Source organism: Dromaius novaehollandiae, chromosome 3 (genome assembly GCF_036370855.1).
Source record: "Dromaius novaehollandiae isolate bDroNov1 chromosome 3, bDroNov1.hap1, whole genome shotgun sequence".
NCBI classification, from domain to species: Eukaryota; Metazoa; Chordata; class Aves; order Casuariiformes; family Dromaiidae; genus Dromaius; species Dromaius novaehollandiae.
In genome coordinates this window covers 128,322,353-128,347,596 of record NC_088100.1, presented here as the reverse complement: position 1 = coordinate 128,347,596, position 25,244 = coordinate 128,322,353, and the positions used below count along the sequence as shown (strand labels likewise).

The following is a 25,244-nucleotide window of genomic DNA, read 5'->3' as shown; positions in this document are numbered from 1 at the left end:
GAAGATATTTTTTCCTGTACTGACAACACACGTGGCAAACATTTTTGGCATACAAGTACCTGACAAGCACTCACAGACTGTAAAAGAAATGGCTACTGTGTTTGAGCTTTGGCCACAGTTCAGAGGAGACAGAAGGCACTGAAGTAAACTCCTGAATTGTTTTATACCCTGGACTGCTTTAAGACTTTGTCATGAAACACTATGTCCAGTTCCAGCATCTCTTTTGCAATGTCTAAGAAAACAGCTTGCAGTTGCCAAGGAGAGCACCATGTCCTTGAATGCAGATGCAGAGCCTTTTTGTCTTCCGGCGAGACTTGGGTGATGGCTCCCCCAGCCAGCGGGCTCATCTGGCTTCTAGCACCTACCTCTGCCTGCTTCAGCTGGAGACCTGCTACGTGAAGGGGTTGAACTCTGTCTTCAGTCAGATGCTGGTCTGAATCACAGCCTTTCTCTTACTCCTTTAATCCTCTTACAGCTGTAGCATTTTGGGTTCTGGGCTGAGCCTTGAGGCTCTAACTTGGTACCAAATTGGCAGAGAATGAAGCCAGGTCCTATCCCAGCACATATGCAGAGGAAAGGCTGGACAGCACGTTTTGGATTGCATTTCCAATGCCTGTCAAAACACTAAAACATCTCACAGGAGAGTGCGGGGTGGTTGTCCTCAGTTATTTGGGCTCTGCTTTAGTTGGGGAACTCCCCCACTTGCGTGATTAGTGTTTGCGCACCCCCAGATGTTGCTCATCACCACCTTTTCTCCTCTCCCCCGAGGCACACACTTTCTGCCTTCTGATTTCACAGTTTCCCCAGCAATATGAGTGAGCCTGGGGAGGGAGATGGAGAGTGCACACATGAACTCCCACCACTGCTGCTTGCTCCGAGATCTCCCACACTCAAGCAGACATTGGCATTTTGGGAAAAAAAAAAAAAAACCCAAAAACAAACCCACAGTAATCTCATTCTGAGGATTCTTTATTGCTTTGACAACCTTATCTTTTCAGTAGTTTCCCGAGAGCTTGTGAAGGAAACCAGGGATGTGCAGATTACGCAACATCTTCTGGAATTGAGTAAATGCATGCCGGAAGTCAATGTCATGTCCACTGGCCGTGTCCCTGTTAATGTTCATAGTTGAAAAGTGGCCAGAAGAACAGCAAACAGTGTTACCGAATGGTAGTGATGTGAGCAGCAAAATGAATGGCATGAGAGAGCTACTGGTGCCCTCATCCAAAACGTAAGCCTAGACAAACCGTCCATTCAGCTGGACCTTCCCAGCTGCATCTCTAACAGAAGAGACAGGGGGCTGAGGCTTTTACCATGCTGTCCGTCTGACATTTGCCCAGGGTGATTTCTTCATTCCCTGAGCTTCTTTCACCTCACTCCATTCCAGCTTGGTGTCTGGAACCTCATCTTCAGGCTCAGGATCTTCGCGGATGGCTCCCTCGGGTGACGCCACAACGATGGGCAGTGGGCCCTGCTCCTCCCGAAACTCTACAACATAGAGGCTCTTCTGGTTTGCTAATTGCTGGTGAGTTTCCTGGGGGGGACAGGAGGAGCAGGAAGAAGAGAAAACACAATTAGGAAAAGTCTCAGGCTAATAAACATCACAGGAAAGACTAATTTGTTTTCCCCTTCTGGCTGATCCCTGTTTAAATCATGCCTAGATAACATTAGCCTCAGGAGCAATGAGGCACCATGATGGTTTACTTGAGGTCAAGCTTTATATGGTATATAGGCTAGAAAAAAAAAAAAAGAGTAATTTACTAATAAACAGTTTCGACACTGCGTAAATTAAAGGACTCATCAGGCACATCCTTGTGGATTTCAAAAGAGCTAATAGCACATGCAGCAGGAATTCGGGTAGCTAGACTGCTGATTTTCCAGCACTATAATGTCACCCTGGAGGAACTCGCTTCTGGAAGGGTTCTGGCTAGAAAAGGTGCGTCCCACTAATAAATGTGTGTGGTGGCATGTTAATAACCTGCAGTACCAAAGCGCAGTATCGTGCCATCATTCCAAGGAGGAGAAACATAGATAATCCTGCACTGTCAAGAACAAACCAAAGGAAAATAAAACAAAGATCCTTTTCACACATATTCGGTTGCTGCTGGACAGAGATGGATGGCAGATGTTATCTGCTGAATTCCCATACAGCAAGCTTCCCAGCATTATACTTGCCATTAAGCTGTTTTATATCTTCATATGAATACAAATTTTGCTTTGACAACAGTAAAGTACTTGTTGCTGCCTTGATAGATAATTTTAGCTACTATAATCATATTAATTCAACATTATTTTCAACTGTACCTCATTCCCATATACAGGTTGTTTTGTTAACGCTCAGATTCTACAGAATGTTTACCGGGAACAGGAAACTCTTCCCTTTTAGGGCAGCCAAGAAAAAGATGTGCACTTGATATAGTTAAGAGCAATGATCTATACAGCAGGCCCTTCTTCCATTTCTTCTGTGGAAGACTTCTCAGAGACAATGCATCAAAAATATATGATAGACTTCCCCAGGGCTGAGTATCCTCAGATACTGAAGAGTCTCTGTAAGCATCTCATTGGGCAAAGAGAATTGCAACTGCCTCCTATCCTGAGACTAAACTGAAAAAGCTGGCTAGGACGAGATGATAGATTTGACAACTACAGCCTTGCAAGGGGATCCGGCCATATTTAAATATTGAGAATGTGAGCAGCTACACCTTGGCAGCTGCCAAGACTTTACGGCCAAATGAGATAACCAAGAATTTCCAAAGGACTGACTCACCCTAAGGCTGGTGTTCAAACTAAGCCAGACGAAATGCTGCATGCTGGATCTCTCCGTTAACTACGGACAGCTGGCTCAGGCAGAGAATCTGCATTGCGAGCACTTTATGTTAGAGGAAACGACATCCCCTCCTTGATTTATTTCAGGGATCTTAGTTACACTAGCAATAGAAGCTGCTGCTATGTTCAGTCCTCCAGCAATGAAAACGTAGTACGCAAACAAACAAGCAGCAGGAACCAAAGCAGGGCCACAGTTTCCTCTGCCCATGCTTTTTAAAATGTCACCAAAAATACCACAAATGAAAGCCCAGAAGCTCAGATCTCCCTTGAAGGCACTTGGCTGTGGAATGAAGAGAGTTACAGACTGCTGCTCCTGACTGGACATCTTTATACAGCACCTGCGGAGGAGGCGTAGTAGGAGGAAATAGTCACAAACGGATTGTGTTTGTTCTTGGAAAACTTCCTTTACTTTAAGACTTGAATTTAAACTGTAGTTGACCACAAATTATTACGGTATCAATCACAGTCTGTCCTCTGATCGAACAAACAAGACTGCTGAATGTACAATTTACCTGTTCTGTTAAGCCTTTAAAGAGAGCTCTGGTGATGTTAATCAAGTTTTTGGAACCAGAAACCTTGGCGTACATGTCTTTAATGCCAATTAGTTTGCAGATGGTGATGATAGCTCGGTGGCAACGAAGACCATAGCCTGGAGAAAAAAATAAATTGTAAGTGTAAACATACAACTTAGTTAAGGAAAAAGAGATCTAAGATCTCTTCTTAACCATCTTCGTTACCTATTGTGTTAGAACACATTAACATATGTTAAAAATGATAACATAGTGTAAATGTACCATGTACCCAGTCTTCACAGCCATGCTAACATAAAGATATATTCTTTCTATACTAAATATTTCCTACTTAATGTATTGCAAAATCAAATGGAAAATGTCACCATCTATAAACTCAAAACAAGAAAACATTAAAAAATGCACACCCCAGGTCTGGGTAGTATTTCTTAGTAGAGCCATTGGCACCTTTAGAAGCGTCTACTGTTGTTCACAAACGGACAACTCCTCTCCTCCCCAGGTAACATTCACCAAATGTAAGGCAATTTTCTTCTCCTGCTTAGCAGCCAAATAAGACTCTTGTAATCCTCAAAACTAAAAATCAGCAGAGAAGTTAGGCAACAAGCTCACTTAGGAACATTAAAATGAAACCTTTAAAAGGAGAGAGGATCTAAATGTAACTGGATCCTGGTGCTCTGGGATGACCTGCTCATTGGGATAACAAGACCGTCTCTTCTAGAAAGCAACACCTTCATAGCTTCCGACCTGCTTTCTCTGCAATTTCAATTGACCAACTACTGAGTGACAGCTTCAGTAACTCCTAATGATGGCAATCTGACTTTAAAGTCCTGGTTTAGATACATAGTAGAGAGGTGTAAATTGGTCTCCTACTGCGAAGTTACTGCTCAAAACAAATGACAGGCTTCAAGGAATGCTGCGCTTCGGACTCCCTGCTCTCTGGCACAAAAAAAGAAGGACCCTGTGGTACAAGCAATGTCAACGTGTCCCATCCCCAGGCAGGTCGCTGCTGGATCAGAGAGGCCAACAGTGTCTTCCTAAAGCCCGAGATTGTGCTCAAGACCTCTCACATGCAGCACAGCCACAGAAATCAGGGAGGGTCTGGGGAGGAAAAGGAAGGTCCAGTGTTGTCTGTGAGCAATAATGCTCCAGCAGAGAAGTCTGGTCTCAAGACAGAGCTGCTGCAAAAGAGGCTGAGCACACACTGGCACTGGTCTCTCTTGCTGCCTACAGGCCTTTGGGTAGCTAAATAAAACTTTTTTTCTGAAGGAAACCATTATTTTAATCAAGCTTGAAGAACAAGCAAGTATTACATGAAAGCAGAAAGGACATTCAAAAAAAGTTGGGGGGGGTGTGGAAGCCGCTGGTGAAATTACAAGAGCCAGTAACAGTTTGGAATTTGTAGGGGAGTGGGAGGGAGAGACAACTATATTCCAAACCCCACAAACGCAACAGAGGTTTGAATGCCATTTGCATCCATCTCCATCCTAAAGCATTATATTAGCTCAAATGCATAATTACAGTGCATTAGCATTAATTGCAAATGCTTTCTTAGGCTTGCTAGATTAGGGGGTTATTTGGGGGGGGGGTAGTTTTGCTCTCTCATTCCCCAGGGAGACTTGTTTCATGTGGCCTAGCTCTATTAATCTTTAGAAACAGGTTTGCAACAGTTATAATGTATTTTACTTAAAAGCTACAAAGACAGCTTACGGATTAGTCCATTCTGCAGGACAGTCTTGTTGCTGAGTAAATGAAGAAAAAATAATATATTCCAGTGCTGCATGCTTTACTGTGCCAATATTTCCTTTATTCTTCTAACCTATAATTGGTAAACAAACTATAACCCTCCAAAGCCATTTATTCTGACAGTTGAGAAAAATATTGTTTTCTATGCTATGAGACAGAATCAAGTTTTAGACATAATTACATGTGAGTGATCTCTGAGAGGCTGTTTGTCAAAGTTTCATTTCCAGGGACTTAAAGCGTTTCATTTCTAGTCTTTTGCATCTTTGCTGTTCTCCCACCCCAGTTCCATCAGGTTTCTGTAGATTTGTAATACATGAAACCCATCAGCCAGCAAATTAGTCAATCAGTCACTGAGCAAAATTTATTCCCAATACAAAAGCAAAGGATTTCAACTGCAAACTCTAACCGTGGAGAAAGAGTTGTGCTCAGACATTTTTAACTTGCCTGTGGCACTCACGCTGCGTTACTGCAGTTTAATCCAATGAGGCCTATAAAAGACAGTAGAGACATCTAAATATTACTGAAAGTTTCTCACACTAAAAAATACACATAGGTAACCAAGAGAAGATGCATTTAAAATGTATTCCTCCTATGAACTAAATTTTCTGAGTTATCTCTATTCCAAATGCAACCTGTTATGAGCAAACTGTGTTAGATTTTCTGAGTAGCCAACTAACAAGAGTTTGGAAATAAAATATCCTCTTTAAATCCACACTAAGGGACCAGTCTACTCTGAGTTAAGTTCACATATAGATGTTCACATTACATAGATTTTAAACCTGGATTTGCACTTGTCTAATATATCGTCCTGACTGTAAGAACGGGGTATCTTCTGTTTTACAGATATGATGAATAAATTCAAGAAAGGGACACTTAAGGGTCACTTTAGCTTTTCCATTAAAATATTAGGCTTTGTTGTGATATTTGTTGATAGCTGCCTGAGTCCTATGTACAGCAACTGGGAACAGGCCGAATATTGGAATCCACCAGCTGTAATTACGCAAAATGAGAGGCTTCAGCACACAGCACTGAACCGCTGCAATGCCACCAGCAAACGGGAGGAATCCTTGGTACTTTAAAGGAAGACAGTCTACATATACTGCATCTAGAGTGGAAAAATAAGAACTGTAATTTCTCACAGAGTACGGCTACAAGGTATTGGTGCTGGGCTGCACAGCCCCCCAAGTCCCTTTGACAGACTGGTTTGCATTACCCTTCATTAATTCACATCAGGAACTGATTTATGCTACTCACAGATGCCTCAGCATGGCTAGTGGGGTACTCTCGTGACTGCTTCGAAGTGTAAGGAACGGTCACAGACGAAGACTAAGAGCTGTCCACACCCCAAAACACAACACGTTTTGCAGCTTCCAGCCCGCCAGCACACGCTACGGCGTGGTGGCAGACACAAAGCCCAGGGCCCACAGCGAGCCCGCCCGGCTCAAGTTAAATCTTGTTCTGCAACATCTCCACTAGTCACCTAACTGCTAAATTACAGCCAGCTCCCTCTGCTACCATGAATCCGGCCTTCACGGTGTAACACAGACCCCAAAGCCTGGCAGGGATTAAGGAAAACTCAGCAAGGGCTTTATCGAGACCACTCCTACAAACTCTATCTTTGCATAGACCTATCACCTGAAAACAACCTGTAACATTATGAGGACATAACGATGCATCCCTCCCTCTGACACACACACACACACTCAACCTATAGTATTTTACATACTGATCCGTGGTTACGCTTCTGACCAAGTCCAGTGGTGCCCATCCAGAGCACATCAGACATAAACATGGATTTTTTTTGCAGACAACATCAAACCTGCTCCAAAAAATGCAGGACCTATTTCATCAGTTAAACAGGAGGGAAAATATTTATTATGTGGAAAAGGGTTTTCTGGTTTTTGGAAGATACTTGCATATATACATACGTACATAAATAAATAAATAAATAAATAAATAAGAATCTGTTGTGTAACTGAAAATGCTGGCAACATACTCAGATGGTGCAAAGCATTGGCCCAAATTGGCAGCTAAGGAGGACAGAGGAAGACCCAAAGGACTGGTTTATCTTTCAAAACAGAAAAAGAGGGACCTAGCACAGTACAGACCAGTCAGCTTAAATTCAATGCTCAGGCTGGCACAGAATATGCTGTTATCAATCAGGTTTCAGGTGCTTGGAGAAGCATCCAAAAATGCTCAACACAGACATGCTCAATATCAAACTAACCCGATTCCCTGCCCTGGCATGGATGCTACCTTAGGACTAAGGTGCTAATGTGACAGAACTGGATTTTATATTCTGACACAGTTCTGCATGACTTTCTCACAAAATAAACAGGGGAAATAATGACCATGCAAAATCATCATTAAAGCCTGTGTCCCCATTACCAGCAGTCTGCTGCCAAGCCGAGAACATTCTCCAAATAGGATCCTGCTGAGGATCTGTTCTGGCTTTAGTTCCTGCTAATACCTTCATTAACGACTTGGATAGTGGAAAAGAGACTGAAAGAGTGGGTGGAGGACATTAATTCAGGAAAGGTTGCAAGCATGCTCGGGTGAGGAGGAGACGCCAACATGGGCCTGAAAAACTGGAGACACGGTCTGAAATGAAAACACTGAAATTTAACAAAGATAAGTGCAAAGTGCTGTGCTGAGAAATCAAAAGCACTAATGCAAAATGGGAAAGACTGACTGAACAGCAACAGAAAAAGGATCTGGGGGTGTACCAAAAACAAAACACAAATCAGCAGAATGATGCTGCTGCAGCACATTCAAAGCCTAGAACAAAATGCACACGAAATATATTTTCCCAAGCAAGATCGACCAGTGGTCTCCATGTGTGATTTTCAGTGTGCAAGAGGAATGCAGCAGTCTTACTGGGCAGGGCAACAGCAGTAAGTTAGCTACAGATAGATCCTTTCTGGAAAAAGGGAGAAGGCAGTGGAGAGGCAGTTTGCTTCTCAAAGCCAACAGTAAAATGGCAATAAAACAGGACAACAGTGTGGTGAAGTGATATTAGTCGTAAGGTGGCCCTGGCTGCTCTTGCTTCTGAGGTCCAGGAATGGAGCACATCATTAAGGAGATGGAAGGAATAACTTATTCTGTGTCCTACCACAAAATAACAGCATCTAACGAGGACCTTCCTTCGCCTTTTAACAGTAATAGCATCATTGTTTGTAGGTGGATGGTCAAACGTGTAGTTCGGTTGTGTTATTCATGTTCTTTACATGTTTTTGCTTTATTATATCGCAGGCTAAACTGAAGCTTGTTAAAACTGGTTAGCTTAAAAATTACAGGCCAAATTATTTAATTTATGACCTTGAGGCGCCATTAAATGCAGAACTGCAGAAACTTAAATGAGAAGACATGCTGGCTTGACGCCTGCTGCTTTGAGAAGATTTTTCTAAGCCCACGCTATCACTTTCATGTCACACTGATTAAAAAAATCCTTATCTCAGAACCAAAATAATGTCAGCTAGTAAAATCTGTGTTGAAGGTTCACAGCAATTTTAGATGCTTGTGAAATACATATTAAAAACTCTGAACATTAATAATTATCTTCTCATATTATTAACATGACAGTGCAGAACAAGAATATTAGCTACACAAAATCAAACACTGTGTCCAAAGTGTCAACGCTTCAGCTTAGTCAAAGGTTGTAGAAATTGATGAAATAATTAAGTAACTGAACACAATGGCAGTTATTACTGAAAAATTACCCCAGGTCTCTGACTCATTATGAGCCAATCATTAAATGCTCTTGCAATTCAGGTCTTACCATAACGAAACTAAAATGATTTACAAAGGACCAGTCATGTAGCTGAATTCATTTCCTGTTTGCATGTTAAAATTACAGGACAAATTAGGACATTCAGCTGCAACGAAATCTGCTCTCTGTGAAACAGCCACTACCTATATCTGTTCTGAAAGCAAAATTATGCTAAACGAGCTGAATCTAACATTTGTACATAAAGGTCTAATTCAAAGGCTCATGCAAAGAAATGTCCTCGTATTATCACTTAAGCTCTTTAAAACAGAAGCTGCCTAGAAGGTAAAATGAACCACACCCCAAAGTGCAATGCATTAGAAATACGCTAACCTTTAACTCTAAAAACTACCTCATATGATAAGAGTTTTTACGGTGCAATCCTGAAAAGCATGATGCCAGGTTACAAGGTCGCTGTGAACCTCTCCCCAGCATCGCCAGCGGCTGGTAAAGCACAGATTGCAACAGCTCCAAAGGTGAGGACAGGGATAGCAGGAAGTCAGCACCGCATTCCCCGAGTCTTCAAAAGGTCAATGCTTGAGTGGAAGCTGGTGGAGACAGCACACACATAACTGAGTGTCAGCGTCTGGTGGACTGTGCATCTCTTTGGCCAAATGGTGAGGTGAAAGCTGCCATGGTCCTCCCTCAATTTCCTGCCCAATAACACACCAAAGCTTCCCCAAATATATCTATACAGCTGTGGTCCGGGTTCCTTTTCTCTCCTCATCTCTACGTACTACAAATCGTATGAGTTCCATCATCTAGGAAGGAATGAGACATTCCCTTTTATCATTTACCAGGAGACAGTCCTCTGAGAAGAGAGGCAATCATATGAGCGTTTGCTGTGTCTTGCTGGGATGTCTAATCAGTAAATTGTCCAGGGAAGCCTGGTTGGAGCTGCCCATCTTCTCCGGTGCCAAACTGCTGTCACTAGACAGGCTGGGATGCCATACTTCCCAACTATCAGCAGTGACTTAGTACCATGGTGGACTTTTCAGAAGTACTTTTAACAGGCTGGTAACCACATGGAAGAACAGATCAATGAGCTGAGTGCCACCAGGCGTAGACTCAGTACTACTTGTACCTAATCTATGGGAGTATAAAGAAACATCTGACCTTACGATTGGGATCAAAGCAAAGGCAAACAGCTTGCAAAGACAGAGAAATGAAACTCTGCTGCTACGCAACAGCGAGATGGTCTTTGCACTGGTCTGATGCAGGGCAAGAAGCCAGGGTAGAGAGTTTCTTTAGACAGTATACCGGTTTCCACGCTGGGAGCTCCTGATAGGCTTTTATTTTAGGGAAAATAAAGCAGTAACGGTTTTGATGGAGCAGCAGGCTGGATGCTGTCCTGGTTCCAGCTCACGGCCATGGGTAGTCTGAGACGGTTGAGGGAGGATTGCTGCCTATTCTACCCAGCGTGGGATTAAGAGGAATGGGCACGTCAGGGGGGCTTTGACAGATGCCGCTATTCAAAAGGCACGGATCTGAGGCACTTGCACTCTGATTCACATTTGAAGCACTCCCAATATTGCAGAGAAATATTTCTGAACCTTGTCTCGAAAACAGTGATTAAAAAGGCGAAAAAATAATGGGATGAATCTATCAGTTCTCCACATGTATGGGGCATACGGCAGGAACAAATGCCTGCAAGCTACTTCTAAAGGCCTTTGCCTCCAACATTTACACTATTAGAAGGGGATTAAACTTTTCCACATTTAAAGTAATTTAGAGCAGGAGGAGCTACATTTTGGAAACCTGAGAGAGAAAAAAAATGAAACACATGGGGAGATATGGACTGGGAGCCAAAAGGAAGGGGAAGCAGCAAGGGTAAAAGAAAACCAGGAATTAGAGCATTCACCAGTGGGAAACGGAGAAAACTTGACTGATAAAAACAAAGTCAGCTACAGCAGAAATTTCTAATGAAGAACAATGGGTCGTCTTCAACATTTAAGACATGGTAGACCAGGATCAAATGATACGTCTCTGAAGTAAATGAACAAGTTTACCATCTTCAAATAAATACTAGCCTGTAATTAATAAAACTTTAAAATTTCCAGGCAGCTTTAGTTACCTTTGTTTTGCTTCTTCATGCGGATGGTTGTCCTTTTAAATTTCACACTAATGTCATGGTAAACTGGAAGGAAGGAAAAAAAAAGCATTATAACATAGTTGTTGCTTGTAGAAAGGCTTTTAGGCACACCTAAGGAGTATGTTTCTTTTTCAGCACTCTGAACAGGAAGTTAGTTTTACTCTGCTTTGAGGACTCTATTATAAAGAGAAAGGTTAATCCAGGTAAAGTTCTGGTGTAGATTAAGACTGTTTGCACACCTGTGAATATTCCTTTACTGTTCCATAAACAAAATCAGGATTCACTTGGAAAATGTGAAGTATGTATCTAATCATCCTCATTTAGCTTTGAAGAGATCTCACATGTGATGCATTTTAACCTTCTTCCTAGTATTTACATTTTCTAGTAATTTAGCCTTTAACCTAAGACTTCCCCTTAGGCTTCAGTGTTCTTGGATTTTCCATACACAAGAGTTACCATTTCAGCCTTCTCTCTGCTTCATAAAGAACCCCAGACTCATTTTTTGGTGCGATGTTGTTATATAAGAATTTTTAAGAGCCTGAAATAGCCAGGTTCCCACTATGCATTAAGTATACACATTTTAAACATGGTGGAGGAGGGAGAGCACAAGGGAGATAAATCTCTCAATTTAATATTTTAAAAACAAGAGCTCATGTTATGAAATGGTAGCACAACTTTTCTTCAAGGACCTTCCTGTAATTGTTGGTACAAGCTTGAATGAAAGTAACAAGTAAACTGCATGTTCATCCCAGATAACGGTGACTTGTTTTACACAGAGACTGACAGACTCCGTACTCTGACACTACCACTTCTCTAGCTAAAACAGTCTGGGGCCAAGGTTTCAGATACCGTGCTGGAGAAACAAAACGACACACAAAGAATAATACGATGCATCGGCCCCAAAGGTTTTAGTTAACATCTTTTCATGCTGCACAACTAGTTGCAACTGGTTCTTGTTGGTATATTCAGTACTTATTGAAACTTAGAGAAAGAGTCTAAGAAAAATCATAATACTTACTTGTGTGGTTTTGATAGAGCTCTATAAAATGTAAACAGCGTATCGCTTTGTTCTTTGCCTAGGGAAGAAAGGCACAAAACGTTTTTTTTCCAGAATTTTTCTGCAAAGTATCTGGAATTTACTTTTGTTAACTAGACAGAAAAGACAAGGAAGGAAGCTCAGGAAAACAGGTTAGCTGCATCTAATCCACTTAGCTTATGGGCATCAAAACGCTCTGTTCAAAGAGCTTTTTTCTCTTAACAGATTCAACATTTCAAAAGACTTCTTAATCTAGTAACAACTGTATCAAACTTTGTGTATTTTACCATTGCTATTCAGCATTACAACACAAACTAGATTAATATAGATTACAAGTAATATTTTGACATCTAAAGGAGCCTTAATAAAGTCATGTGTGTATATAAGAGAAAAATTCCTACACAATTCCTGTATAAACAGATTTTATATGCTGTAAAGTTATGAGCAATAAACAAGCAAAGGGGGACAAGCATAGGCTATAAAAAGGAGAAGGAAGAAATCTTTTTTATAAATTATGTTTAAAAGCACTCTTTCTTGCTCCTACTTTCAAAATACCACAACCTGAAATCAAAATAATGGGGAAAAATACAAAAATTACCTGAACCCTTTGTGCATACAGATTATGTCAGAAAACAAGTAAAAAAATAAAGTGTGTATTAACAGAATCTTATTGCATAGCAATCTCATTACATGTACCAAAATGGACAAATCATGCATATGGACATATTTCTACATATAGACCCCAAAAGATACTGACTATTTCCAAAAATGCATAGGTGTGAAATATTTGTGCTTATTTTTAATCAACATACTTTCCGCAGAGCATTCATCCTGTCACCTGCTTTTCCCACCGCAAACCCTGCAAGACAGAAAAGAGTCATTTTTATTAGTGAGAAATGCACCAGGCAGGACCTTGAGAGAGCTGACGAAGAAAAAAAAAAAAAGAAAAAGAAAAAAAAAAGAGAATTTTCACAATCAAGTTTAGTCCCTGGTGTTTCTACTCCATTGCACAGATCATACTCAGGAAATGGCTCAGAGAACAACACATTTAATAGAAAGCAACAACTTAGCTGTTACAAATACCTATCAACTGGATGCTGATCGGTTGTATCAAGCAAAGACGAATAAGGTTTAAGTTAACATAGTTCTTTTGTGTATTTGTTCCAAATAATTGAATAACGGTGATTGCTTCATCCAAAAAAGCAGTCTTCTGCCTAGAAGGAAGGGGAAGGAAGGACAAGAAGGCAATGCAGATATACCAACTGCATCTGTAAAAACAGTGGCTCCAAGACCCAGGAGGCAAAGATGATGGGGTTTGTATTAGCAAAATGGACAGCATAAAAACCAGGTTTTATGAACAGAACAGTGCATTTGCAAAAAATATGTGCCTGAAGAACAGAGGAAAACCAGACTGCCAGCTTGCAAACTGGTACTTGATCCTCTCTGACCTACTGATATTCACCAGGTGAATTGTGGCAGCGATAAAGGGACAGCAAAGCAGCCTCAAAGTATTTGCAGTCAGCTCAGGGCAGGGCATCAACTGACCATGTTGATGTGACAACCACCATGATCAACTCTGTAGTCCACCAATGTCAAGACAGATTGACTTCAAATCGCTTTACTTCAAATAGGTGGATTTAGCTTTTTTGGTCTTTCTGTTGTTGTGTTGGCTGGGGCTGTGGGTAACCTCTGCCACGGAGCCTAATCCAAAAATCAGCGGGCTGTGACCTGATAGCCAACACTGACTCTTTAATTTCTTGCAGTCCTCACAGCAGAAACGGGCTGGAAGAGATCTAGGAGAGCAACAGCGCTGTGAGTGACGCGGTGCTACAGGCGGAGGGGACACGGCAGCGAGCTGGCGTGGGAGCAGCAGACAGCCCAGGGTAGCGACTGCCTTCGGCCTCCACCCAAGACAGCTGCTCCTGTGCACGCGCTGGGCTCCCAGAGGCAATGCAGCTGCAACACCTCCTAACTCCTACGCAAGAAAATGCAAGGAAATTGTGCTATTTTACACACGTGCACACACACAGAGCACATTAACAGAGTATTAACACCGTGAAGTCAAACAATCAGAATAGAAAACGCCAAAAATGAGGTCGCCCGGGCAACCTCAATTCAATCATTCAACAGGTACACATTAAAGTGAGCCTTTAATAACATGTTGACATATGTTTCATGAAAAAGCCTTTCAGAGCAGAGGTAGGCAGCCTTTTTCAGAGCCATTTTTTTCTGCAGGAGAACCACACCTTCCTCTACATATACATTCCCTCTTCCCCTCCAAACTGCAGTGAAAATCCAGCTTAAGGCAAACATCTGGACTTCAATCTTTCAAATAGATGAAGCTCTGCAAAACTGTAAGCAACTGGAAATATGCGTGGTTTATTAAAGCTTCCACACACATCCCATAAGCAGTGGTAGCTACTGAGCTCATAAAAAAAAGGAGACTGTTTACATCCAAGAGGTGAATGCTTTATGAATGCATATACCTCCAAAATAGAATTTTCTCTGCTACACTCACATAACAATGCAAACGCAATTTCCTGTCCTCTGTCAGCAACACAATTCATCCTATATTCCTCCCTCCTGATAGATGCATGCGACTTGGATTGTTTGCCTCAGAACTATTCACTTTCTGTTCCCTCCCCCAGCTGAATCTCATTTGAATTCTGCATAGCTTTCTTATTTCTGTTTGAGTTCTAACGGGAATTTTAATCTATATTGGGGTTTACATCCTCAAGAGAATCCACAGAAAACTATCTCCTTTGGGAGAAAAACTTAGTGCTTCATATTCAAGGGTGCTTCTTAAATAAAACTTACCCTGAAAAAAAAATGGCTTTAACTCATGGTATTTGAAAATTGAGTGAAAGATAAACACCATTTCCTAAGCAACAGAACTGGAAACATGTAAGAAACTCTGTGCACTACAGGGTGACTGTAGAGCTCCTTCACAAATCACTTTACGCTTAAGAGCTATTAGCACTATCTTTTATAATTTCATCCTCACATCTTAGCCCACTGGCTCAGAATCTGATCCTTCTCCAAACCTCGCTACCAAAAGCAAAACGTGTCCTGTCAAATAAAGGATGCCTAATAATTTTTGTAATTGACCTAGTGAAAGGCAGGACCTCAAAGGCACACAACTGTGGGGGCAAATTTCATTTTTTTGTTTTTTAATGGGACCTGCTCCTTCTCTACATGAGAGTTCCTGCCAACAGCGATAACTGAATCAACTAAGACAGTGGGGAATTTTTCCTGTAACTCTTTACTTTGCACGTAACCCCTGAAGAAGCTGCAGGATAGTGAATTTTTATTCTCCTCATTCAGTAAAGAGCAATTCTGACCAGCTCAAAGGCTCTTCTGGCCAAGATTGTCACGCACTTCACTTGAAGAAAGAACCGCAATTACTTACTGCGGCTTTCTGCAAACTTCTGGGGAGGGAACACCGTACAATATGCCTGGTCTCAGCCATCTCTGCCTTTGCTATGCACGAGCTTACTAATGCATGAAGCAATAGCATGGTATCAGCTGGGACCCTCTCGGCAGGATTGGCTCATCCAAGTTAGATGCTGCACTGAGATGGTTTGATTGCTTCCAGAAATCGCTTGGACAGAGCTACTCTGCAGCACAGTCATGCTTACGAGTTCCCTTCCAAGGAAAACAAAACTACACTGAATCCCTCTGGCCACTATTCCTTCTCCAGTCTTTGCTGAGAAAGGAAAAAAAGAAAGTCTCTGTTTACAGCTGGGGTATTAGATCCTTCATAATCTCATGTTTCTTTCGATTTGTCTCATTTACTTCATGCAGTTGACAGCATTTCTATGGTTAGACTTCAAATCAGTGGCTGAAGAGACCTTTATAAATAGAAAACCTACAAATGGGTCAGGCTGTGGATCACTCAAGTTACTATGAAACTGGACTCAAAAGGCCATGAGTATTCTATTTTTCACTAAAAGTCTCAATAAAATATTTATAGGAAACCCAGAAAGTGGATTTCTTATGATTGAACTTCTATAAAATAAGGAAAATTCCTGAACAGGCTCAATGTAAAAAGAAATTTTAGGGTCTTCTGATTTGACAGATTTATTACAAATTTCTGAATCAAGACAACCATCCATACTAGGTGAAACTACCAGTGAACAAGCCTTTTACTCTTAAACCAGAAACAATAATACTTGCAAGGGATTATGCTGAAGGACTACGGTGTCAGCTAGTTAAAAAGCTAATTCTAGCTAGAAAGTAACCCAGGAAAGGGTACAACAAGTCATGCTGTCCTTTGCTGCAAAGTGATCACAGCTGTTAGGGCAAAGGGGAAAAAACCCCCCCACCAAAAATACCCCAACAACTTGAAAGTGAGTCTCAAAACCAGAAAACGAAATCCACATCCACTGATCCCGTTTCCTTGTTGCTCTACCTGCTCTACTAACTGTGGAGGACCAGGTCCAGTTTAGTCAAGGGGACGAATATTTCCTGGGGCATGTTGGACTGCCTGCGATCCCAGGCACCTTTTGCAGGCGCTCATCTCTTTGCTTTATCTGAGAGGAGACAACCACGCTCTGCAGCTCAGTGGTTCAGGGTAGGTGGAATGAATGCAGATTTGCATGGCTGAATACCATCCCGCTTTCAACTGTTTTGAGTATACACATTACCTACAGCAAAATGAAACAGTGTACAGGAAAGCCTACACAATCCCTGCTGATAACATCTGCCATTGGCTGGTTGTATGACTCCAGAATTAAATAAAAATTGTTTTTAACCACTGGATAGGATATGCGCCAATCCCAATTATGTATTATTACTTATTCCATTATCTTTTATACAAAACAAAGTGTCCCAGTGAATATGTACATAATTTGATCATAAAGCATACGTTTATAGATGAACGCTCTCACAATTCTTACAGGTATTTCAATATTGCCTAGTGGAAAAAAGGGTAAATTTTCTTTTGCAAAAAGCAAATGTATAAAATATCCCTTTAAATCACCACGCCTCCTAAAGTCTTATTCCCAGCAATGATTAATGGGGTACCTTTCCCACATACCTGCAGCCCCTTTTCCATTTCCAATAGCAACTACGGCACGAATTGATTTTTTTCTGCCTTCCTTTGCTTTCATGCAAAACACATTTTTCACCTGAAGAAAGAAATACAAAGCAGCTTGTTATGACACAGTCCAACTGCATTTTTTTCAAGAGTCAGTTTATTAAGAAGACATTAGAGGTTTATGATGAGACCTCACAATACATACTGCCTTTGTGAATGAATATCATCTGCAGTGGGATGCTGGCTTCGAGGCACTAAATATTTAAATGCTGCAAAGACTCTACACTCAGATATGCAAAAAGTTATTTCAGTGCAGCTTCTCTAAAATATCCCCTCTGCTGTGTTTATTTGCACAACCGATATCCTCTAACGCCACTAGCTCCAAGTGTGATTCTAATCGTGATGAAAAAGCAGACAGCAAGGAAATAAAATAAAAGAAATGAAAAGTGACATTAACATCCCCTCCCCACTGCCTTACATTTTAACAGATTTTAGAAGCACTCTCCGAAATTGCTCAAGGCAGCTTGTTGCTTTACATGGGTTAAGGCCTGCAATTCAAATCTGCCTGCAGACAGCAGAAGGCATTGATTTGTATCTCTACTCATTACTGAGATGGCAGCTGCTAGAAAGATGACTTCATTTAAGAGAGGGGAAGAAGAAAAATGGTATCTGATTCCTGCAACCAGAAATGTTAACAGAAGCACTGCAATAATTTCAAACAGAAATGCAAGAAAGCCATTTAGGTTGGAGCGGGGGCACACGACAGTCACTGGGGAGCCAGGTGGCCTTATGGTTAGTATTCTGGAAAGCTAGATTTGCTTCTGGCTCTCTCAAGTCTTTTAATCCCTCTGCTTTATAGCCTTCCCACTTTAAATGGTCTAATATATCATTTGAGATCCTTTGTCCATTTAGCTGCTGCTCTGGTGTCCTTGGTTTTGTTTACACACACACACACGTGTGTGTGCGTGTGTGTGTGTGTGTGTGTGTAAATATATATACTTTTTTTTTTATATATATGTGCATATATTTTCCATAACATCCTGGGTATTGCCCGACTGTGCTAAGATTTGTGTCTCAGAAATACTAGTCAACATACATAATCTGCTTCATGGTCCATTTCTGTCTTTTCCCTCAAATGTATCAAAGTCTACTTTCTTGAAGCACCAACACTATTTCTGTAAATTACTGCAATAACAGTTAAATTAAACATGCATTGCTAATACATGATTTAAGCAGTGTTCCCCCCTTTTCTCCACATATAGTTCTTCAGTAAGCTAGTTTGGTTGTAGCATTATACATTTGTAAGTAGACTACCACAAAATACTTGGTCATGGCTTAACCGTTCTTGTTGACATTCACAATAAGAAAAGTCCACTGACTTCACTGGGTACAGATTAGGAACAAGTACTTCCAAAAAGTCCAGCTCTTGTTTTCATTAAAATAAAGATGCTGTTAAATATTCAAGGTGCACATATGTTCCAGAGAGCATTTCACAGAAATACCAGCTTTGTTAATTGCTTATTCCAAGCTATTTTTCTTTCCATGATCTTGCAGCTTACAATAAGGAGGTAAAAAGCCCCCCGAAGATGCAAGTACCTGTAAAAACAGGTTACTTACAGAAAATGTGTAATGATGGAAGATACAAAAGGGATTGAAAGAGGGTGATGTTCTCTCCAGAAGCATCGACAGTGCACTGTTTTTGCTCTACGTATACTTGTGTCTCCAAACACCAATGCGAATGGGTACTTGTACAAAACCAAAGGAAGAAGCTCGCATGTGTAATTGCCAAAAACAAAGGACATCATCTCTGCTGGAATCTCCTTAAAGCCTATTCTTCTCCCTCTCCAGAAGGTGGCAATAAGGACACAGGCAACGAGCTTCTGCAGAAGCTGCCTTCCAGAAACTGCACTTGTCAGCTGTTTCCGAGCAGCTCGGAAAGGAAAACGTGTCCAGTCACCCATCACCATCGGTGCTATCGCATCGCTCTGCAAAGGCCTTTCGAGCTCGCTCGTGTGCACGGGCAGCCACGACTGCTGGACAGGGGTGTCCTCCGATCGTCCCCCCGCCCGGCCCCGGGCCACCTCACGTCGAAGAGCTCCTTTGGAGCGTGTTCAGTGGCGCTTCCCTTCCTGCCTGGAATTAAAGCCTGCAGCCCAAAGCGTATCATTAAGCTGCAACAGAATTAATTAATACACAATTAACAGCTTGCCACTTTTCAAACAGCGTGGCCTCCAAAAAGCGACTGAAACTAAGGCGCAATTACCCTTATTTACTAGATTTTAATTCGAGCCAGATTTAAAGGCTGTTTTTTAAATTCGCAAACAGATGCATGTTCAACCTTAATCACAGTGTACCTCAAATTGACTGTCTCCCTGCATCCACCATGCAATGCTCACAATTTAAATGCGGCTTTCTTTGGAGGGCTGGGGGAAGAACGGTACTCTGAAACAGGGAACGGAAGCACTGCACACATTTTTTCAGCGGAGACGAGGAGGAACAGAAAGCAACAGTTTCAGAGGTGGACGCACAAGAGTGCAAACCAGGAGGCTGCAGTCCATGGGGGTGATTTCAAGCACTCATCGGCTCTGGGCCACCCTCCTGACCCTGCGGGTGTCCAGGGGACAGTGTCCATGCATCCTCTCCCAGGGCGTAAGCTCCTCCGGTCCAACGCTTCTCTACGGTGCAAGGTCAGAAAACAGGGACAAAAGAAAAGTGCTTCCATGCAGGTAAGCCTGGAGAGCCTCAGGGACACAGCTAAAAGGTTTGGGATGCCAGTTATCCAGAAGAGCTGAATATTAGAGATGCATCTCTCGTGTTAGCTCAGTCATGCCCTTAACAACCTTCTCTTCTCCACGAAAAGCTGAAAGCAGAGCAGAGATACGACCCAGAGACTTTTAACCATGGTTACAGAACCTCTTTCAGCTATACTTCAACCTACAGTACCAAAAATTTCCATCAGAAATCACCCAAGCTAGCTAGAGAGCACGATCAGGTTTGCAGACAAGCGACAAGTGTGTCATACGGGCTCCCTAAAAGCGTGCACACGGTGGGCAGCAGCAAGGGCAGCGCTTCGGGAGAAGGCAAATTAATCTCTCTCCTGCTAAGATGACTAAGATGTGACCTTCTCAAAGACCAGTCAGCCAGTGAATTTATCAGGCCATGCCGTTTAATGTATGTACTCTCCCTGTCTTGGCCACTAGTTTGAGTAAATAACGCATTTCTCTCTCAGAGAATTTGATTCACTAGCTGTAACCTCCGAGCGGCTGGAAGCACAGGACAGATTAGAGCCAACGATCTTGTACATCACGTATATCCAGCCCCCGAGGACACACTAACTAGAGATGCAGCAATACTGAAATAACCTGGCCTCCCCTACCCATCACTCAGCAATACAGATGAAGGCACCACCCCAAATTCTACTTTACCGGTAGGCCAAAACGCCGAGAACTCCCAGAATATCAAGAAATGTGTGTACAGCCCTGACCTCTCCTCCTCTCCTGCGACAGGTTGCTTCAGGTGCCCATATCAGAGCTAGAAGCTGCCGAAAAAATCTTCATCATCCGTCTACAGACTCTGTCAACATCATCCAGGGAAGAGAAAACTTCCCAGTAGTTCTGAAAGCCAAGTCTAGAGCTACAACACCCCCAAAATACATTTTAGCCAACATCTCATTTGAAGTAAATTATTACTCAGAGAATACCACATATACCATGTAATTTTTCAGTCAAGTATGTCAAACAATGGATCTCAGACACTGTAATTTCATGCAGCATTTCCCTTTCACAAACCCTTTTTTGTGCCATTTGCAGAAACAATAGCTGGAAAACAATTTCCAAAGACTTACAAAAAGAAATAAAGGTTTTGGATTCAGTGCATTAAGGAATTGTATTTTTGCCACAAAAAAATATACTGTGGTTTTAAAATACGGTTATCTGTGGCGAGTCTACCAAGATTAATTCTGTGCTTTTAAAACAAACATGTACTAATGGGTTTCTTGCTACTTCATGGAAAACTGAAGCTATGGCCTTGTATTCTATTATATTAACAATCTCCTGTTGCATCTGGACAATTTATTTTTTGTTTAGTGGATGCAGAACAAATGACTACAGTGATGCGGTTACTTTTTTCTGTGTTCGTATTCCCTACAGACAGCTCTCTATAGTTGCGTGTACTTTCGAAACAATCCACATATTAAGTCACTGACAATCCACTTAGTGATACTTAAGGTCCTTCACATCACTTTGGCCCAACAAGCCTTAGCTCTTCTGACTTTAATCCTGCTCCCCTCATGCCATCATATAAGCACTGCTCCTTAGGCGAGTCGTTTCTCTGCAGCTCGGTAAAGAAAGTCACTTAGCATTTAGTGTCCCCATTCCTGAACAGTGCCAGAACAGAGAGTCTCCCAATTTTTGCCAAGGGCTGGATTCAGAATGACCAAACCAGCAATTGCAAGAACACAAACCTTCAAAAGAAGTGTGCTTTAATGCAAATGGGTGCTTGGAGGAAAAAAAAAAAAGGGAAGAACAAGCAAACAACCAGACTCACTTAGGCGGAAGCTGCCAGTTTTAAGAAATTACAGATCTTGCATGAACTCTTGGCACATTAGGACACAGATATGAACTGCCAATACCATGATACACATCTGTGAAGTATATCCAATCTCAAAGCAATTCAACTAAGAGCAGGCTGTAAAGCACACTACTGGAGATAACATTCAGAGATTCAGATTGATTCAAGATTCAGATGAGAGCCCAGGATGGGGCTTCATTTACTGCACGCTATCTTGACTATCAGACAAAATTATTCCTTCTTGAAGGCTCTCATTGCGATCTTGATTCTTGGGAAAATATCACCCTCCCACTTTTCAGAATACCCACTCAATTAGCCTAGTACCTGGAAATATGCTATTTACGTTGATTTATTCTGTCTTAGGAAGAACCACTTAACTATTTTTAGTACACAAGTGTTAAAAAGATCTTTTGTCCTCTCTTCTTCCCTCCCTTCCCACACTCCTAGAAAGTTAAAAAAAAAATTCTAGGAAAAAAAAAGACGATACACAGTTCTACCTACAACGTAACAAAGAATGAGAGAGAGAACCGTGGACTAAAATAGCAACATAAAATGATGTTGACATCAAAGGACCAGGACACAGATAATACCAACATCCTCAATACTTAGCTCATGTCATACTAAGCTCTGTATATAGACTGAAGCACCGGTGTATTTTTATCTGCAGAGTGCTCCGAGGCTCACACCAGTGTCTTTACATTGCAGCCTTTTGCATTGTTTCTGTATACAAATTGGGTATATTGCCTGATCTGAACTTTTTTATCGAGTGTATACCATCTTGTAATTAAACACTCGCACACAATCCAGTGTTTCTTTTGTTTAAAAAGGCCAGTACTGTACTCTAACCATCTGGCTGGAAAAGGGAACTATTCCGACACTGGAAAGATTGCACCACAGATCACTGACCCAGTTACAATGTGGCCCTGCTCGCACAAATTTCAAGTAAATTGACCTTTATTAGAATCAGGCAACAAAAAGAAAAAAAAACGTGAACAGAAGAGGAAGGGACCAAAAGGCAGAGCTTTTACAGCTGGCAGAGGACGACTCGTCAGACAGTCGTGATAGAGTTGTCACAACAGTATCAGACAAAGGAAGAGATCTGTCCTTTGCAAAGGGCCTTATTTTTACTGCATCTGCTCCTTCAAAAAGCCCCCTTTCGTGCAAGATTCAAAAGGGCACTAACCTCATGTTACGAGCTTTCAGGCCTTATGATTACTAGGGCTCACTTTCTAATTCTCATCGCGTGACATGGCAAACGATGCCGTAACACACGATATCCTTTAGGCTGTTTTTTTACTATGTTACTGTGTTGATTTTGGAAAAAAAAACAGAAGAAGAATTCAGTTGACAATGGATGATAGACGATATAAAGCCTTCCAGTTAGAATAAGAATGGCATATGCAACCTGTCAACTACAGCTGTAAATTCATGCTAAACAACAGCAAATGCTACAGAACTTACCCCTATGAATAACATAGGAGCAAAACAGAAACTGTGCCTCCAGGCTGATGGGGCAAGGAAGGAACAGGTACCCCAAGTCACCCGTCCCAAGGCACACAAAAATCTAGAGGAAAGCCAGAAACAGCAACAGCATGCAATTCTTGCTGCTCTTCCTTAACGCTCGCCCATGGTAGCTTTTGCTGTGACAACCTTAGCTTTAGTTTACACGAAAATGGCAGCCTGTCTGTACTCTATTCTACAGGCAGGGACAAATCAAGTTAGCTTTTCCACTGCTACTTTATAAGGAAATACATTCACATATAACTTCTCTCTCTTAAAAAGTGAGCGTATCCTTCCTGCTTAGCAAGTGAGCACAGCCCTTTGGTAGCATAACCTTACCAGAAAGAGGCTTTCATATTTTTGTTCATAAAATGGTCCTTTAAAAATGGGAGCTTTAATGCCCAGAGAACTGCTGAAAATCAAGGCAAAGTCAGAAAAAGAACAAACAGGCTTTTGGCTTCTTTCTGCAAATTATAGTTCCCCAGCAATTGTTGTTTTAACCTCTTGTGCTGCTGTGAATACAAGGATAATGGAAAAGGCATACAAAAATAGCATTATATATGCTATCTATTTAAAGTAAGAATACTAATAAGATCTGTTTATTTCAAAACCCATACTCGTTATCAGAAAATTATGGGACTCATAATTATCTTGGGCTCATTGCTGGCTTTGGATATAGGAATCTTTGCTGCTGCTGACATTTTTCTGCAAAAAAACAACACTCCTACTTTCTCCATTCATATCTGTGGCAACCTTATAAAACAATACAGCCCCAGCCGGCTCCTAAAAAGCTTTTTTGTTATTCAAATATAGCGAAGCAATGAAACAGATTTCCATAGTACATGGAAGCATTGCATAGCAACTTCGTTTGTTATTTAATCTAACGAATTTGACTATAAATAATTACGCAGGCACAGAATGGCCATCTTTAGTAAACATCTACTGGAGTATCCAAACCAGCAGTCAGTTGGGACATGTCACAATAACAAAAATAACAGCCGCTTTTCTCCAACGCGTCCTTTCAGCTAACTAAAAGCTCTGCTGCTTGCAGGGCTGATGAAGGCTTCACCACTTACCTGCAACAACTGCAGCAGAGGCACACTCAAAACAAAGCCAATTCTTATCCCACATTAACTTGAGTATTAAAAATAAATGGTGAAATCGGTAAACTACATGTCAGATCCTGAAACAGCAAAATGCATATTGTGGTTTTACAGCAGAGGCCAAATCCATTTTGTTATTACACTCAGGCACAGGAAACCTGGACAGAAGTGACACTCTCCCCCCTTCCTTTGCAGCGTGGGGACGATGCCCCATGGCTAGTGCTTCCATGCTATACAAAGCTACACAGTGAAGAGACACACCACAAAGAAGCTACCTGTGTGCACCCAAAGTGAAACTTTTTCTTTTTTTTGAAGGAAGATTCATCCTTATACTCCCTGTAGCCTTCATCCAGCAACTGGCAGATCAGAGCATGGACCTAGTGGGGCTAAAACCATAACTCTGCCAGGAGAGAAGCTCCCTATCAATGCACTGATTTGCAAACCACAAGTCCGCCTGGCAGGGGGGTTTACTCTAGCAGCTCCCTGCCCTCTCCGAGTTATCCTCAGGATATAAGAAAGGTTGTACGAAACCAGACCTTAAGTGCTTGCAGTCCTTTTTTGACAGCGGCCAGTGACAAATGTCTAAGGACGCGGTCAGCTGTGGAATCGTACTTCCTCCAAACATGGTCCCAGTTTTTAGCATTTTGTGGCTTAGGGACAGGGGAAGACCCGGGAGTCGCAGGGAAGCAGAACCACGTTCTTAAGGAAACAGAAGGTGTTTGAGGGCAAACTCAACAAGTCATCGTTCTCTGCTGCCCGTCCCAAACCTCAGGTTGGGTTACTTCCTCTCCCTGAAACAGTCGTAGCACTGCACACCCTTCATTACGCTTTATCATCTCTACGCACCGAGGATTAGCACACCCTCGGCAGATTATCTGCAGAACATCTGCCATGAGCAGCACACCATGGAGATTACCTCTCACAAAAGAGACTTTCATTACTTCAAACAGCAACTTCTGAAGCAAGAATTGCTTTACTAAAAGCGTGAACAACATGAAAATGGTGCTTGACCAAAGAGACCATCTGCTTGCTCCTCCATCTATT

General features: G+C 41.8%; 1 protein-coding gene across 3 annotated transcripts in view; it reads right to left on the bottom strand.

Moving 5' to 3' along the window:
* Positions 1-951: 951 nt before the first annotated feature.
* MRPS5 (mitochondrial ribosomal protein S5) overlaps positions 952-25,244 on the bottom strand; it is a 61,089-nt gene continuing 36,796 nt past the window's right edge. For all 3 annotated transcript variants that reach the window (XM_026110518.2, XM_026110517.2, XM_064510082.1), the window contains 6 exons: positions 17,029-17,119; positions 12,803-12,849; positions 11,973-12,030; positions 10,937-10,999; positions 3,336-3,472; positions 952-1,531 (listed from right to left, as the gene is read on the bottom strand). In XM_026110518.2, coding sequence (XP_025966303.1) covers positions 1,307-1,531; positions 3,336-3,472; positions 10,937-10,999; positions 11,973-12,030; positions 12,803-12,849; positions 17,029-17,119 — 621 coding nt within the window. In that variant the 3' untranslated portion in view covers positions 952-1,306. The remainder of the gene's footprint in view (positions 1,532-3,335; positions 3,473-10,936; positions 11,000-11,972; positions 12,031-12,802; positions 12,850-17,028; positions 17,120-25,244) is intronic.